General features: G+C 37.8%; 3 protein-coding genes across 3 annotated transcripts; 1 reads left to right on the top strand and 2 right to left on the bottom strand.

Moving 5' to 3' along the window:
• The first annotated feature begins 251 nt into the window (after positions 1–251).
• LOC113492515 (ATP-dependent helicase brm) lies at positions 252–15,605 on the top strand. The gene is made up of 28 exons (XM_026869995.1): positions 252–1,004; positions 3,656–4,209; positions 4,287–4,599; positions 4,774–4,851; positions 4,975–5,075; positions 5,214–5,352; positions 5,645–5,834; positions 6,217–6,355; positions 6,606–6,780; positions 7,095–7,202; positions 7,378–7,498; positions 7,709–7,838; positions 7,959–8,040; positions 8,122–8,279; positions 8,522–8,699; positions 9,093–9,335; positions 9,641–9,807; positions 9,929–10,117; positions 10,414–10,572; positions 11,322–11,493; positions 11,652–11,761; positions 11,964–12,084; positions 12,493–12,678; positions 12,909–13,105; positions 13,526–13,654; positions 14,080–14,206; positions 14,287–14,467; positions 14,784–15,605. The coding sequence occupies exons 1-28, from the start codon at positions 549–551 to the stop codon at positions 14,924–14,926; spliced, it is 5,046 nt and encodes a 1,681-aa protein (XP_026725796.1). The 5' UTR covers positions 252–548; the 3' UTR covers positions 14,927–15,605.
• On the bottom strand, positions 1,183–3,482 carry LOC113492506 (carboxypeptidase B-like). Its single transcript, XM_026869983.1, has 6 exons — positions 3,148–3,482; positions 2,527–2,917; positions 2,209–2,323; positions 1,823–2,016; positions 1,654–1,741; positions 1,183–1,488 (listed from the first exon to the last, which is right to left on the bottom strand). The coding sequence occupies exons 1-6, from the start codon at positions 3,435–3,437 to the stop codon at positions 1,214–1,216; spliced, it is 1,353 nt and encodes a 450-aa protein (XP_026725784.1). The 5' UTR covers positions 3,438–3,482; the 3' UTR covers positions 1,183–1,213.
• On the bottom strand, positions 15,593–17,468 carry LOC113492507 (gastrula zinc finger protein XlCGF57.1-like). The gene is made up of 2 exons (XM_026869984.1): positions 15,991–17,468; positions 15,593–15,887 (listed from the first exon to the last, which is right to left on the bottom strand). Exons 1-2 carry the CDS (start codon positions 17,040–17,042, stop codon positions 15,617–15,619), a joined length of 1,323 nt encoding a protein of 440 aa, XP_026725785.1. The 5' UTR covers positions 17,043–17,468; the 3' UTR covers positions 15,593–15,616.
• Positions 17,469–17,505: the final 37 nt, after the last annotated feature.

The raw sequence follows: 17,505 nt of genomic DNA, 5'->3' as shown, positions 1-17,505 counted from the left end.
ACATGATGAACACGAAATATTTCTAATTAAAATTATTCAATATATTTTTTTTAACAAAATATTAACATCATATAGGTAGGTTCAGAATAGATAAGAATAAATTAACAAAATATGAAAATAAATATCTATTCGTGTTAACCATTTTATTTTATGTAACAATTGTCTTTTAAATATGTTTGTTTTTTTTATGTATTATTTTTAAAGAATCAAATAGTCACTATTATTTACTTTATCTGCGGTAGGTAAAATGAGTTGACAACACCGACGCTACACTATTGTTGCATTGATTTTGGTCGGGATGTTGCATTTTATTAATAGTTTTACTATCTATTTGGATATATTTAATCAAAGGTGCATATAAGACTAATAGTGATGCTAAGTTAAATATGAACACTGATAAATACAAAACAGTGCGTTCACGTACCTTGAAGTTTCATCGACACTCACTTTTCGCCATAGGTTCATAGACAGTGTTGGCGTGTGTATGTGTAACTGTTTAGTAAAAGTAAAACGAGATATGTGCTTTTAGTGTTATAAGTTTAGAAAAGATGGCTAGTCCGTCACCTCAGAGTAGCCCAATGCCGCCTCCACAGGCACCAAGCCCAATGGGGCCGCCGACTCAGAGCCCGGCGCCGCCACAGTCGCCACACAGCCCTTATAACCAGCAACATGTCAATGGACCGCCGCCGTCTCATCCTTCTGGCGCTGGACAACCGCCTATGCCTAATCATATGTCGCCCTCAGGCCCTCCGCATCCAAGTGCCAATGGCCCACCTGGTGTACCTTTACAACATCCTGGAATGCCACCTAGTGGCCACCAAATGCCACCGCATATGGTGGGCCCGCATATGCAGGGACCTCCCGGTCACCCAATAGGGCCTGGGGGCTCTCATCCACCTGGACCAAATGGTCACCCTGGTGCACCTCAGCATCCTAACATGCCTGGGCAGGGACCACCTCATGGATACATGCAGCATCAGATTGGACATATGCCTCCAGGACAGGTAAAGATGTTTTTTGCTGTTAATTGTACAAATATCACCAACATTCCTCTTATAATGTATGCTAAAAGTCTAGTTAAGTGAAATTTAATCTCATGTTAGTACAATTCATTAGCAATAGTCTCATACAAAATAATAGTAAATGTTAAATTCATTTGTAAAATGTTGAATAAAAAGCAAATTAGGATAAATGGATATTCTTTATTGAGTATTTATGTACTCCATGAAAAAAATAAATTTGTAACAGGAATTATTAAAATAACTAAGTAATTTATAGAGTTTCTGATCTGAGTACTAAATAATGGACTGTAAACGCTGCTGGCTAACATCAATGTCTCTTTTAACATAGTTGAAAACTGATTAGTCAGTGGTACTATATCCTTTGCACTCGGAAATATGTAACCGCTAGTCTTCATGTAGATGGTAAATACCACTGGTGTGTTGAATTTCCTTTTAACCCAGTCAGCAATATTACCAGTGTAATTATCTGTTATGACATTAATATAGAAATGATTATTTTCATAATGAAACATTTTCATTATGAAAAATTTGACTAATTCCATAGAGTTTATATTAAAATAGACTGGAAAAAGTGTAGAATGTTACACCTAGAATAATATCTTATAGGAACATTATCAGAACATATACTTACAAAAGTAACTACAGGTAGGACCATAAAAGAAATCACCATTTTCATGCTCTTCCATTACTCTGTCATGCACTGATGACAGTATATCCATCTGGAAACCAGAATTTCAAACTTATAGAAACCTTGTTTTATGTACTCAACAATACTTTTTGTGAGCTAGATTACCACCTACCAGAATGGGGTAATTATTACAATAAACATTGGTCCATCCAAATGGTATTGTTATCAGTTTTTCAAAACCTTGTATATTAATGAATACCATCATGTTCAGTGCAATTTTATCCAAAAACTTTGCTAAGTTTGAAGTTTCTTCCTCAGACAGTGATTTACCACCTGAGTAAACTGGATCACATTCTTCATCTCGAACTGGTATAAAAAAACACAAATATTGAAACTCATACAGAATCCAAATACTATTTACACATATACCTACATAAGTATAAATAGTAGTTATAAATTTGATAAAAAAAAGCATGAATATATAGCATTAGATTAAAGGTAAAATTTTATCAAAGTATATAATATTAATTTAGTCACAATTATATTTAAGTAACTCACTGAAATCTCTGCTGCTAAACCAATTCCTGTTCAAGTTTATGCCAATGGCTGATTGGTTTCTATTACACATTTTTTTGGGAAAATAAATTCTTCTGTTTCTTCCCCAAGACCAGTCCTGTAATTATTTAGATTGTTATTGTTAACCATTATATGTTAATCTTATGGAATTATTATTTTCTACTGAAATGGGTTAAATAAAAAGTGAAAAAAATCCTTTTTAGAAGCTTTGAAATTGTTCGCAATGACATGACACACAAAAAGTTGATTTGAAAAGCCTTATTGATAACCTGCAAGCTGGTAACTCAATATTGTACTTACCTTTTTTATGTTAAAATCATATCCATCAGGGTTCAGTATTGGGACAATATAAAAGTCATAATGTTTTGTAAGTGAATCAACATCTTGCTTTTGTTCTAAGATATATTCAATAAAGTTTAGTAATATTGCTGGTGACAACCAGTCCTTTCCATCTTCTCCTCCCAACAAAAATACTGCAGTATGCTTTCTTCCTGTTGATAGTTTTAGTATAGAAAGTTCTCGACTTAAATAAGTTTTAGCAATTTTGATCTTAGTCAAAATTGGATTCTTTCTAATTTTTATGTCCATCCATATATTTAGTGAATCCCATGTATAAAATCCATTTGATACATTTGGCATACGGGTGAAAGGGGAGTCCTGTTCAATAATGATATCCTTTATATTTGGGATCCTGTTGATGAAATAATATGAAAGTATTACCTGGTTCAGTCAAGATATACCTAGTATTAAAATCCCAGGATGCGACATAAAAAAGAGAATTCATTTATCACAGATAAGTAACTGATTGACTGAGTATTGATATCCTGAATCACAGATATGGAGCTCCGCAACCTCAAACCAAGACAGACAAGACACATTTTTTTAAGTCTTAATTTTATGTGTATGAAATTAAAAGCTTACAATTTTTCAGGAGGTATTATTATGTATTCTATATCATTATCTTTCAACTTTTCTTCAAATGTTTTTGTACAGCATGCATCAACAACTATATCCATTGGTACACCTGCTTCATTGGAAACTCCATTCAAAAATATCACATTATCATTTCTTATATACATATAATATAAAAGTGCTCGTTCTCTTGCATTAAAAGCCGTCACCTCATAAATGGTATACTTTTTAATTTTAGTGAAAAGACACACAACTTTCGGTAATATTAAATATAAATAAATAATAACAAACTTCAACATGTTGTTATATATTCAATGAGGCTATGGTTTCTGACATTGTGCATAGTTTTACATAATAAATTCAAATACAAATAAGTACACTGTGTCACTAATTAAAAAAAAATATGTACATGGTAACTTGCAGGTTTCTTCGTTTGCAAGTTGACCAAGTTTAAAAAAAAACCTTTGTGAAACAGTTGAAACTTGACTAAGAATGTTAATTTCAGCACATGTTACAGGGTCCTATGCAAATGGGTGGAGGTCCATCGCCCGGGAATGGTCCGCAAGGTCCACCGGGCGGCCCGGGAGTGCCGCTGCCGCCGCCGCACGGTCACCCGCAGGGTATGCCGCCAGCCGCGCCCGGACACATGCCATCTCATCACGCCATGATGCCTGGCCAGGGCCCGCCCCCGCACGCCGCATCCCCCGGCTACGGGCACGCGGGCGGGGCGGGCGCGGGCGGCGCGGCGCCCTCGCCCGGCGCGCCCGCCCCGCCGCAGCAGGCCGGCGCGCCGCCGCACCCGCCGGCCGCGCAGACGCCGCCGCACGGACAGCCGCCACCACCTTCCTCCTCCACTAATGGCGCACCTCCGGCTTCCTCTCCGATGCAGGGCTCGCTACCGACACCTGGCCCCGATAATTTGCACGCTATTCAGCGTACTATTGATTCTATGGAAGAAAAGGGCCTTCAAGAGGACCCAAGATTCTCACAATTATTAGCCCTGCGAGCCCGTTCGAACCCGCAAGATCCCGGAAAAGGATTATTCAGCAACAATCAACTTTGCCAGCTGAAGTGAGTATTGTAATCGTTAAATTTAAAATTTATTTCTGCAAAGGTTATGGCCTAACTAATTTACTACTTATTTTTAGAGCACAAATTACGGCATACCGAAATCTCGCTCGAAACCAGCCACTGACTCAGCAGATAGCTCTGATGGCATCTGGTAAGCGGACGGGCGAGGCCCCGCCCGAGTGCCCGACGCCTCCGGCTCAGGCTTACGGTGAGGCAGGGCAGGGGGCCCCGGCGGGCGCGGCGGGCAGTGCAGGTGCGGGCGGCAAGGCGGGCGCGGGCGGCGCGGCGGCCGAGGCGGCGCGCGGCGGCGGCGGCGCGCCCCCCACGCCGCTGCCCATGACCGGCCAGATGGCGCCCCCCACACAGCTCACCCCGCCATTGGTCAATCCGGTAAGTTTTAAAAAACCAATCATACCTTAAGTTTACTCCGACAATTTGCAATGTCCTGTGTTAACACGCATGCATAGAAACCATGTCAGCCATGTAATTTCAAAGAGTATAAGATAATTTTTTCATTATATCTTGCAATTTAGGACATAATTTTTATAAAATGTGTGCTTTTAGCCAATGAGCGGCGGGCCACCGCTGCGAGGTCCCGCACCGCTGCGAGCTCCCGCACCCGGCACTCAGCCGCAACATCAGGTACCATTTTATCACGACCTACTAGCAGATAGAGATAGAGCCAGAGTTATAATCTTTATATAACATTTCTTTTTGTAGTAAAATAGACTGAACGAATCGTATAATTTAATGTTTTGTCCATAGCCGGGAGTACCAGTACCAGGGGCGAAACAAAACCGTATCACCAGCATGCCCAAACCAGTTGGCATTGATCCCCTCCAGATATTGAACGAAAGAGAAAATAGGCAAGTGATATCTTGTAGTGGTTATTGAACAATAATGGCTTAAAACCTAAAACAAAGTGTGTTCTGCGTGTAACTTTTTTCTTCAACATAAATATTTGAGTAATCCTATGTATGAAAAGTTTACTTTTATGTATACAGAATAGCAGCGCGCATCGCCCACCGCATTGAGATGCTGTCGAACTTGCCGGCTAACATCCCCGATGACCTGCGTCTGCAAGCACAGATTGAACTCAGAGCACTTCGGGTTCTTAACTTCCAGAAACAGTTACGTTCTGAGGTAACTATTTCTATAATATATATATATTTTCTAAGGTGCAAACATAATAATGAAGTTAAGTCAGGAGTCGGATGAGAGGTGTAATAGTGGTTTGTCGTTTTTCATACTGTCGATGCCATTTTTGTTGGTGCAGTCTGATTTAGTTTTAAAGACTACAGTGTTGTCAGCCGATATCGTCTATAAGTATTCCCGAATTAGAGGCATTTTATTATTGAATAAACAATGGCAGATAATGAATATCTTGCGCATGCAACACCTCACTACATAACATTAAATATGGACATTACCATAGATCTTGGGGCAAGTGCGTCGCGACACGACACTGGAGACGGCTGTGAACATAAAGGCGTACAAACGCACCAAGCGGCAGGGACTGCGCGAGGCCAGAGCCACCGAGAAACTTGAGAAGCAGCAGAAACTCGAGGCCGAGAGGAAGCGGCGCCAGAAACACCAGGAATTCTTGCAGACAGTGCTGCAACATGGTATGTACAATTACTCACTACTATTACATAGATGTAGCATAAACGTCTTCAGATAGAGGAGTGTCTCAGAAACCTTCCCAACTACTTCGGATCTTTGTGCTAGCCAAATGAGTAGTAGTCTGATACGCACTACAACAAGAATAAGGATCGCATTCCTGACAGTTACGAACGAGCACGCTGAGCTAATTTTTTTCATTCTATCTCAATCTGGTGTACGAAAGAGATGAAAATTGTACTGAGCTCTCCTTCAGAATTGTTAGGAATCCCTAAAAGGAATTGAAGGAGGCTTTAACCCGCGGCATAAGCAAAGTTGAGCCTACCCAGACCTAATATCAATATTTTTTTGTTATTATATGTCATTGATTTTTATGTATACTTGTAGCTAAGGACTTCAAGGAGTACCACCGTAACAACGTAGCTAAGTTGGCGCGTATGAACAAAGCTATAATGAACCACCACGCTAACGCCGAACGCGAGCAGAAGAAGGAACAAGAGCGTATCGAGAAGGAGCGTATGAGACGGTAAGATATTGTAAACACATCCATATGATTAAACAATTGTGTCAGCGTTCATTTAAAAATTAACCTTAATGCAGTATGTATAAGGTTTATTGTAATAGTTTGTGTATGTGCTGGACAGTGGGTATCAATGTATTATGAAATCAGACATTCTAAATCTCATTTTATAAAAAAAACTATCAGCTCGACATATAATCTTTTAAACAGTGAGTTTAGAACAGCAGCAATTATTTATTTACTCATATCCTTTTAGCTTGATGGCTGAAGATGAAGAGGGTTACCGTAAGCTTATCGATCAGAAGAAAGATAAGCGTTTGGCGTTCCTGCTGTCGCAGACCGACGAATACATTGCCAGTCTCACGGAGATGGTCAAACAGCATAAGCAGGAACAACGGAAGAAACAACAGGAGGAGGAGCGCAGGAAAAGGGTTCGTATTTCTTGTTTGTTTGGGTCCATTTTACTCATTCTTATAGTGGACAAGCCAAAATATCAAAGAGTTCCTATTTGAAGTCCTAACGAGATAGATATAAACAGATTTTATAAAAAATAATGTTACATTTTAAGCAGTTTGGGTGTTTAATAAAACGAAGGTTAAAAAATACCTTATTAGCTAGTGGACTTCCCTGGGTTATCATTGAAAAACGTACCAATATTGTTTTTCAAGCAATCTCTGAAAGAGTACTACTCACGTTAAATTCCCTAAAACTAGTGCATTATTAAAATATATTTGTATAAATACAGAAGTCAAGGAAGAAGAAGTTGCTAGAAGGTGGAGAGATCGACGCTATGGACGACAGCTCTCAGACGTCTGACTCGCGCGTTCACGTCATGGATCCGAAGACGGGCGAGGTTAGTCATGCACATATATCGTGTACTTTGCAGAGTTTCTACTAAAACAAGTTATGATTCCACAGAACTTATTTGTAACATATCATATACATACATATCTTAAAAATAAATGTCAGATTATTAGCCTTAAATACCAAGTTGTTTGTCTTTAAAAAAACTTTGATTCTAAACTCAGATACTGCGAGGTGAAGAGGCACCGCTGTTGTCTCAGTTGAAAGACTGGATGGAGACTCATCCTGGGTGGGAAGTACTGTCTGACTCTGAGGATTCGGGAGATGACAGTCAAGATGATGATGGTAAGTACCTACATAGAACTAGTAGGAAACGATAATAATGCAGCAAAATATCAATCAAGAACATTACATAGGTATTTTTAAATTTATTAATAAATTATTAATTTTAATATTTAAATAGGCAGCTTTACCGTTTTTTCTCCAATCATTATCCCATATTATATCGTCCATATTGTCACATATGACGACGTCACTTTTTTTTCCTGGTAACAGAGAGAAGGCGAGGCCACCGAGATGAAAGGAGTGATAAGGAGAAGACGGATGAGGAGAAGGCGCGGGAAATGATCAAGAAGGCCAAGATCGAAGACGATGAATACAAGACGGAAGAACAAACATATTACAGGTATGTCTGATATATTATACTTGATGAGAACTGGATTATATCGGATACTTTTTTTACTTTTATAAGCGAGAGGGAGCACTCGGTCCCTAATTTATATATAATGTATAATTTTTATTTCAGTATTGCGCACACAGTCCACGAATCAGTTACCGAACAAGCCAGCATTCTGGTTAACGGAAAGCTCAAAGAATATCAAATTAAGGTACCTTATACTGCTATATTATGATTAACTTTCTTCCAGATTTTCACGATCATAATCTTTTTTTTTTTTTTGTATTTTTAGGGTCTCGAATGGCTGGTATCTTTGTTCAATAACAATTTGAACGGCATTTTGGCTGATGAGATGGGTCTCGGAAAAACCATTCAAACTATTGCCTTGGTCACGTATTTGATGGAGAAGAAAAAAGTTAACGGACCATTCCTGATTATTGTGCCACTCAGGTAATATACGTAAAATATAAATGCTTTTTGCTGTTCTTTAAAGTCAGCCCTTACATTTTCTAGTTTTAAGTCTTTACGTTCAGCAGTTCATAGAACACTACACGAATGTAAAGAGGTGTACCATATTTCAATCAATCAGAAATAACTACAAGTATTCGAATGAACCCATACGTGAAACTAGAAAATATAATAATTATGTTCAATGATTCCGGGCTATTTGATACAAAAGAGTATAATTCCAGTACTCTGTCGAACTGGGTGCTGGAGTTCGAGAAGTGGGCGCCGACAGTGTCGGTGGTCTCGTACAAGGGCTCGCCGCAGTCGCGCCGTCTCGTGCAGGCGCAGATGCGGTCCACCAAGTTCAACGTCTTGCTCACCACCTATGAATACGTCATCAAGGATAAAGCAGTATTGGCTAAGGTGAGTTTAATACACCGTCATTATGCATTTTATTTTTTATATATTTGATAGTTTGTGTACATACGAAATAGTAAAAAACTATTAAACAGATACCTCCACCAGTAGATTTAATTTGACCTTGTTTTCGAAATTATTTTCAAGGATTTGGTAGCCTTCTATTTGCGGCATTACCTTTTACTATCATTACAAAATCAAACAACTAACCAAGTATGCTATGAACAAATGCAAGTCAATATTACAATTGATAATCTACATATACTCTATACTATAACCTCTACATATTTTTACATTAATCGTTAACATATCGAGTTCTTCGTTTATTGCAGCTCATAACAACTGAAAATGTTTGTTTTTTAAAAGCTTGTGCTATAATTGTCAACAAACAATTCGTAGGTGCAATGGAAGTACATGATAATCGACGAGGGTCACCGCATGAAGAACCACCACTGCAAGCTGACGCAGGTGCTGAACACGCACTACATCGCGCCGCACCGCCTGCTGCTGACGGGCACTCCGCTGCAGAACAAGCTGCCCGAGCTCTGGGCGCTGCTCAACTTCCTGCTGCCCTCCATCTTCAAGAGCTGCTCCACCTTCGAGCAGTGGTTCAATGCTCCCTTTGCTACTACCGGGGAAAAGGTAAAGCATGTTAAATGTATTCCGGCACGACTGATTGTCAATTTAGTTACCTTAGAATTATTCTCGGGGTATTAAAATACTGTCGAATAATTGGGCACTAGAACATTAACTCCCTCTAGTTTTTTTAAATAACACATTTCCAACATTTCATTGCGTTATTACTTTATTCAGGTTTAAAACTATTTGGTAATATTTAACTTAAATATTTAGCTTTTAATAGTAAAAAGAAATGCATTACGCGAATTATTACAACGTTTATAATTACTCAGTAACACGTTTGCAATTTTTCTCATTTTTACCTGCAGGTCGAGTTGAACGAAGAAGAAACTATCCTTATTATCCGTCGTCTGCACAAAGTACTTCGTCCGTTCTTGCTGCGTAGGCTTAAGAAGGAGGTCGAGAGCCAGCTGCCCGACAAGGTCGAATACATTATCAAGTGTGACATGAGCGGTCTGCAACGAGTTCTATACAAGTAAGTGAAGCTGAACTGCCTTTTTGTATATTATTTCATGCAATTAACTGCTTAAATGCATAGAAATAAGATTATTAAGCAAAACCTCTTTCAACTTAATAACTAATTTGACCTATTACAGGCACATGCAATCTAAGGGAGTGCTACTGACGGATGGCTCAGAGAAGGGCAACAAGGGCAAGGGCGGGGCTAAAGCTCTCATGAACACCATTGTACAACTGCGCAAGCTTTGTAACCATCCATTCATGTTCCAACACATTGAAGAGAAGTTCTGCGACCACATTGGCACTGGCGGGGGAGTGGTTACTGGGTAAGTGTTGTCTCTCTCTCTCCCTCTCTCTTCTTGTCTATTTTGAACTTGTTAGAGATGATTGAAACTGTTTACGGGGTAAAAATTGTCGAAGGTTATCTGAAGAGCGATAGGAAGCATTTATATAACGGAACTTTTCTTAATTTTCGATTTTTTTGTAGTATGAAATGAATGCCTATTCAACTTCAAATTAGCTTTCATTATTTTAAATAGTAGTAAACCTTTTTAAAACTGATAATTATGGATGAAGACGTTATTTCGTAACAGCGCAGATTTCATGATGTATTCTTTTACAGGCCCGATCTATACCGAGTGTCTGGTAAATTTGAGCTGCTCGACCGTATTCTGCCTAAACTGAAGCAAACAGGTCACAGAGTCCTAGTGTTCTGTCAAATGACGCAGTGCATGACCATCATTGAAGATTACCTCTCATGGAGAGCATTCCAGTATTTAAGGTAATTTGTTACTTGTATTATATAACTGTAATATATTAACGAAACATACTTAGTTATGAATTAAAGTTTAAGATTTACTAAACATACTTCCTTTTTTTAAGTTAATATTCGTAACTAAAGCACAGATTACTAAATAGTTACTAAGTAACAGATACTTCACTCGGTACAAAATTTCCAATAAATGCTGCTATAATAGCCTTCTCCGTCGCATCAGCAACAATCGTACAGTTGTGATTGCTTCTCACCGCGCGATCCCACAGCAACCGCAGGGCTGCATTTCGATAAAATTAAATTAACATAACTTTTTGTGTCTTAAGTTATTGAGAACTGTGAAAATGTTCGGATTTATATGTGGCAGTTTAAAATTGTAACGTTTCTAAAAAAAAATCATGTAGCATTTATATTTTTCATAAATAGTTTTACTCTGCCTTTGTTTCATTTTTTTTTTTCAAAATAATAAAATAAAAATAGTCTCAAGTTTTCTTAGATAATTATAAAACGTACCTGTTAGCACTTTTAAGGCTACTACTACAATAACAATATCAATAAAATGCGTTCGCCTCGCTTGCGAAAACCTCACTGAATTTGGTCCGCAAACGCCCCGAGACCGCTAGGCCGAGCGGTAGGTAGTTATAGCGCGCAAGTACATGGAGTGACGGAGGCCTGACTAAAGTAATAATAAATAATGTTTAAGTAAGTAACTGTTCTCTAAGGAAATATTGAAAGCTAACAAATGTGTTGTTGTGTAGGTTGGACGGTATGACCAAGGCGGAGGACCGTGGTGAGCTGCTGAAGAAGTTCAACGACGTAGGGTCTGACTACTTTATATTCTTGCTGTCGACGCGCGCCGGTGGGCTCGGTCTCAATCTGCAGAGCGCTGACACTGTCATCATATTCGATTCAGATTGGAATCCCCATCAGGTAATGCTTATTTTTATAAATCACGAAAATACGTCAGTATTGTTTTATTTGTAATTTCATGTTAGCTGTGTTTGTGGTAATCACTCAGCTCAAAGTGGTTATCATTATGTGACTTGTGCTTTAGAATTTTTGCTCTATCTAGTGTTCTTGTTTCATAGGATCTCCAAGCTCAAGATCGTGCTCATCGTATCGGACAACGTAACGAGGTGCGCGTGCTGCGTCTGATGACCGTCAACTCGGTCGAAGAGAGAATTCTTGCCGCAGCTAGGTAAGCTGTTATTACAACCAACTGGTATCAAAGAAATTTCATATACGCACTATAAACATCTTTTTTCAGAATGAAACTAATAAATTTAATCTACGCCTAAGGAACGGCGCATGGGGTTATTTCAGAGTCCCATCGAACACTTAAACGTCTGGTTATCTTTTCAATGAGCGGCTTTGTTACATAATACTATTTATTTCAATAGGTATAAGTTGAACATGGATGAAAAAGTCATTCAAGCTGGTATGTTTGACCAAAAGTCCACGGGTTCCGAGCGTCAACAGTTCCTACAGAGTATCCTGCATCAAGACGGCGATGATGAAGAGGTACGTAAACGCATTCTTACAAATGGCTAATAAAACTCTCCATAAAATATTTGATGTGAATAAGAACGCTGAGATGAGTAAAGTAGACATGAATAAAGCTGTATATGTTTTCGCATATAAATGTTTTTTGACAGAGCAGCAAATATATTTTTTCCCACGTTTTTATACACTCACTTTCTTGTTTGTTTGTACGTTTGTTTATCTGTCGTTCTGGTTGGATTTTTGCAACTCATTTTTGAGACACTTCGCGATAAGCTAGCAGGCTGAAATTTTTAGGGTAGCTTGAAACCCAATGACAATGCAATTTACAACTATAAAAACAGCTGGACCGATTTGGATAAAATTCGAATAGTGGCTTTTAAACACGTTGGTTTTTAGATTTTTTAAATCCATTAATTATTGAAACAGGAAGAGAACGAGGTCCCAGACGACGACCTCATCAACGAGATGATAGCTCGTTCTGAAGAGGAGTTGGAGATCTTCAAGCAGATCGATATCGAACGCAAGAAGGTCGAGACGCAGTCCCGACTTATTGACGAGTCCGAGCTCCCTGACTGGCTGGTGAAGCACGAGGACGAGGTCGTGTGCAATAAGGTAGGTCTAGACTAAAATGATTACATACTCGCATATAACACTCGATACTAAAAACATTTTCTAATACTTCTTTGTACTATTATACCTTTTGTTTGTAACCATCGTGTCATCATGAGTTCGGAAGATAGTGACAGCGTCTCAGCATTTACTACTTGAAAGCCAATACGAAATAATTACCAATGATTTACTGATATATAATTCAAGTAACTTATAACTTTGGTGATGTTTAGGGTCAAGGTTGGAACTACCTGGACGAGGACGAAACGCTTGGCCGCGGGTCCCGACAGCGCAAGGAAGTGGACTACACGGACTCGCTCACCGAGAAGGAGTGGCTCAAGGCCATCGACGAGGAGTTCGAAGAGGAGGAGGAAGAAGACGATGACGATGAAGTGCTCGACAAGAAACGCAAGAAAGGGCGCAAGCGACGGTAATAAATACCCGATATTAGTTAATTACACTATTTTGTTAGGGCTGGTTTTTAGTGTCTTGCTGAATACGCGCTGTCGGCGTCGACAGCCAAAATGTAAGAACGGCGTCCACGCTGGTAGTCCATACATTTTTATGTCGTAGTCGACCGTAAGCGTGACTCATTTAAAAAAGGTTATTTCAGTTCAAAAGCCACAGGAGGTTCTTGAAATTATATATAGTTTTAGGTCTTTTTAATACCATATATTCTTGTCTAAACACGCGCGTCTGCACCGATTCAAAGACTTGTTTAAATTTATATGCGCGTAAATGGCACTTTTAACACAACGTTGTATGCTTAGGCCCCAGTAGTAGTGCTTTTTTCGGCGCAAACGATTATCTGAAAAGGAATTGAGACATTCAAATCTAAACTATTTTACAGCCGCAATCAAGACGAATCAGACGAGGAGGAATTGCCTACTTCATCGAAAAAGAAAAGTAAAACTGAATTGAACCAGCTAAAGAAACGTCTCAAAAACATTATGAAGAAAGTAATTGATTATTCTGACGAGTGAGTATTGAACACTTTTGATCTATTTTAACGATTTGAATGTTGAGTTGCCGTTTTCGTTCGTTTTTGGAATGGATAGTTAATTTTCTTTCAGTAATATTAATTTTCCGCTTTTTAAGTAGTCTGCATATAAATTTCGTATCTTTAAACTGGCAAATGTCTACTAAGTGTACTGACCAGACTAATTCCTTTTTTAACTTTTAGGTCAGATTAAGGTTTAGGATCTCGTAACTAGATAAAGTTAACTTCAAATCGAATAGGCTAGTAAATTAAAGTAAATTTTCATAAAGATTTAATAAATCTGCTTAATATGTTTTAGAAAACAAGACAAAATTTATAACATATTAGCTAATAACTTAATAGGTGTCCTACTCATTCTATTACTGTAGTTTAAAACATGATTATCAACGTAATGGGAATTTTAGGGGAGGTCGCGTGTTGTCTGAGCCTTTTATGAAGCTGCCGTCTCGGCGAGAACTGCCCGATTACTATGACGTCATCAAAAAGCCGTTGGACATAAAGAAAATTATGAACAGAATTGAAGATGGAAAGGTAACGTAACACTGAAATCATATGATGTAAGTAACATAATTAAAAACGTTTTAGTTTAATACTTTTGTTCTTTTTAACAGTACGCTGATATATTGGACCTGGAACGTGACTTTTTCACGCTGTGCGCCAACGCTCAGACTTATAATGAAGAACAATCGTTGATTTATGAAGACTCGGTGCGCTTGCGCAATGTTTTTATTGAAGTACGACGCCGCTATGAGAGCGGGCAGAACTCTGATGATTCTGACGATAATGATAAAGGTAAATAATACCTTTACAACTCATTAGAGCGTCATGCGAATTTAGTTTCAAAGTAAGGATTTAACTAAGCAATGAACTATTTTCTCATTGTTCTACTGTTACAAGACTATATAAATGTTGAACTGTTATAATTGTTCAAAGCCAGTCAACTCTTTTAAACACAACCTTATATCCCTCTTTACATATTATGACTAGCTGACTTTCATTGTACAGTATACCACTCATAATCGGTTTCTGAGTATTTCCCCAATTTAAAAAGAACTAATAAAGATTTTTTTTTTGCAAATTATGGTACACTTTTTAAATTTTTTAACAGATGACGACGACTCGGATGGCGAGTCTAACCGCTCCGTAAAAATGAAGATTAAATTGAAGGGTAAAAGCAAGAGTACGCCATCCCGAAAGCGGAAGCAGCGGAAATATAACATCTCTGATGACGACGATTACGAGGAAGACTAAACTCACTGTATTGCCCTTCTTACTATGAAATATTTGATCAATCATGTTACTATCTAAGCTAACAATTCAACCTTCAAATCCATAGATTATAATAATTGTATGAATGTTTGACATTATAATTTTGTAGATGAATTTATTTATAATTTCGACAATTGAAATGATTTTTAGTTAAGCCAGAATGTAGTATTTAAATGCACTTTATTATTACGTCTAATATTTCAGCTTTGTAACTGAAGGTAAATATTTCATTATCTATTTTAGTTCTCAGAAGGGATATAGGGTATTCTATGTAGTTGTAACATGGTAACATCTAATAGATATAAGTATATTATTAGGAATAACAATTTATGGTTAAGTAATGAAACAATGACTTTAGTAAAATCTTAAAATACAATAAAACCAGTATAACCTTATGGTTGCATTGCAGCTCGTGAATTCTGTTTGTGGCAAAATAATACCAACTGCCCCCAATTTGCGGTGTGTATCTTATAACACATATTTAGCCAAGAATAAATCTTTTCGCTAATTAAATGCATAACTTAAATTATTTGACATTTAAATAGTGTATGTCATTAATATTTTTACCATAAAGACATCAAAACAGTGTTATTTCAAATTTAGGTAGTAGTATATTTCCATGTATGTGCTTTGGCATTAAAATAAAATTTCTATGTTTAAATTATGTTTTATTTAAATAAGTTTTTTGGATGAACCTGGCATAGTACCTTCCTTATTTTCCGGGTGTATAATGCTATCTCGCCAGTCTGCCCACTTGTAGTCCACTCCATGTATAGTTTTCATGTGTTTGTTTAAGCTAGGACTGTAAGTGAATTTCTGACCACAGCTGGGGCATGAGTATGGTTTGTCACCCGTGTGTACCCTCAGGTGACGCCTGAGGTTGCTTTGTGTATAGAAACCTATGTGACACATATCACATTTGAATGCTCTGTTGCCTGAATGTCTAGAAAAATATAAAAGCATTATTAACAACACTTCAAATTACAAAAATGTAGAAGAACATTATAATGGATTCAATATAATATAAACTCATTGTTTGTACATACCTTTTCAGATGAATTATGAGATTCTTCTTTGTATGGGTTTTGTACCCACATAAATGACATTCAATTTTCTTTTCTGTATTATGCTTCTTCCTATGATTTAGTAACTCTGCTGATGTAACAAATGTATCTCCACAGTCTTCACAGTTATAATTACAGATTTTGTAGTGTCTGTACATATGAGCTTGCAGTGTTTCCTTAGATTTTAATGCTTTAAAGCAAATGTTGCAAGAGAAGCTAGCTCTTTCGTGGACACGCATGTGATTCTTCATAGTGAAGGCATGTTTGAACTGTTTCCCACATAGAGAACATGTGAAATAGGTTGTAGTACTATGAGTTTTGCGATGAGCTGCAAGGCTTGATGACTGAGTGAAACTTTTACCACATTCACAGCTATATGGCCTCTCTCCATTATGTGTTCGCATGTGACTGACCAGTGTTTGGCTGTGTGGCGTGGAATAAGGGCATGATGTGCAGTGGTACCGTCTGGCTGCACCAAACCCGGAAACTTTCCCAATGTGTTTTCTTTTCTCATGCATGGAAACGTAATGTTTCAAAAGCGATATCTTTGTCTTCAATACTTTGTTACACAAGTCACAAATGAAGTCACTAGGAATATTACTCTTAGTGTTAGATTCGTTACAATTCATAGAATCAGTAAGACCGATGAAATCGTTACTTTCAGTATAGTCGTTTTGACATTCATCTATATCAGTAGTTGAACTTTCTTGAATTATTGGGGTTTTATCACGAATGCTTTTGGTGTCAACAGTGTTCACCTCAACAACATCTTTACAAATTAGCCCCAAACGTTCATCTATTGAGATGCATTTAAGCCGAAAACTGTTTGCTTTATTTAATTCATTAAGGCACTCACTACAAATAAGGTGCGGCAAGTGTTTATCAGTACGTAAAGTAACTTGGAAACATAGAAATATGTTTTTCAAAATTTCTTGAGATTCAATCGAGAACAAGTTCGTACTATCTTTGACTTCCTGTAAACAAATTCGGCATAAACGATGCATAATGCCTGGAGATGACACGGATATATCCATTGTACGTAACAAAATCTGTTTATTGGTTCAAAAATAAACAACAACAATGTACAGCTCTAGACCGAACAGACAGATTGTCAACAATGACCACAGACTACAGCATTGACCACAGAGTACACTATAAAACAAGTGCTTAGGCAGTGTACATTACCTACCTCCTACCTTACCTCGTATATTCCTGATCCGGATTGATAAAACTCACTAGAACTATTAAAATTAAGAATATGACTAATATTCGCATCAATGTGAGACGCGTTTCAATAGTAAGATTTATAAGTAGGTACAACAGATGCATAATTTAGCAGAAAAACGGGCTTTCTAATGAATGGAATATTTTTTCTACATTTACGATGGACTCGCTTTGCCATTATTACAGTACCGTAAAACGGGGTGAATAGAGGGTTTTTTGGGGTGGATAGAAACAGAGTTTTTATTAAAATTTGGACGTTTAACTAGACAAAAC

Source organism: Trichoplusia ni, chromosome 4 (genome assembly GCF_003590095.1).
Source record: "Trichoplusia ni isolate ovarian cell line Hi5 chromosome 4, tn1, whole genome shotgun sequence".
Lineage (NCBI taxonomy): Eukaryota > Metazoa > Arthropoda > Insecta > Lepidoptera > Noctuidae > Trichoplusia > Trichoplusia ni.
The sequence above is the reverse complement of the archived record's forward strand: the minus strand, read 5'-3'. Positions and strand labels throughout refer to the sequence as shown.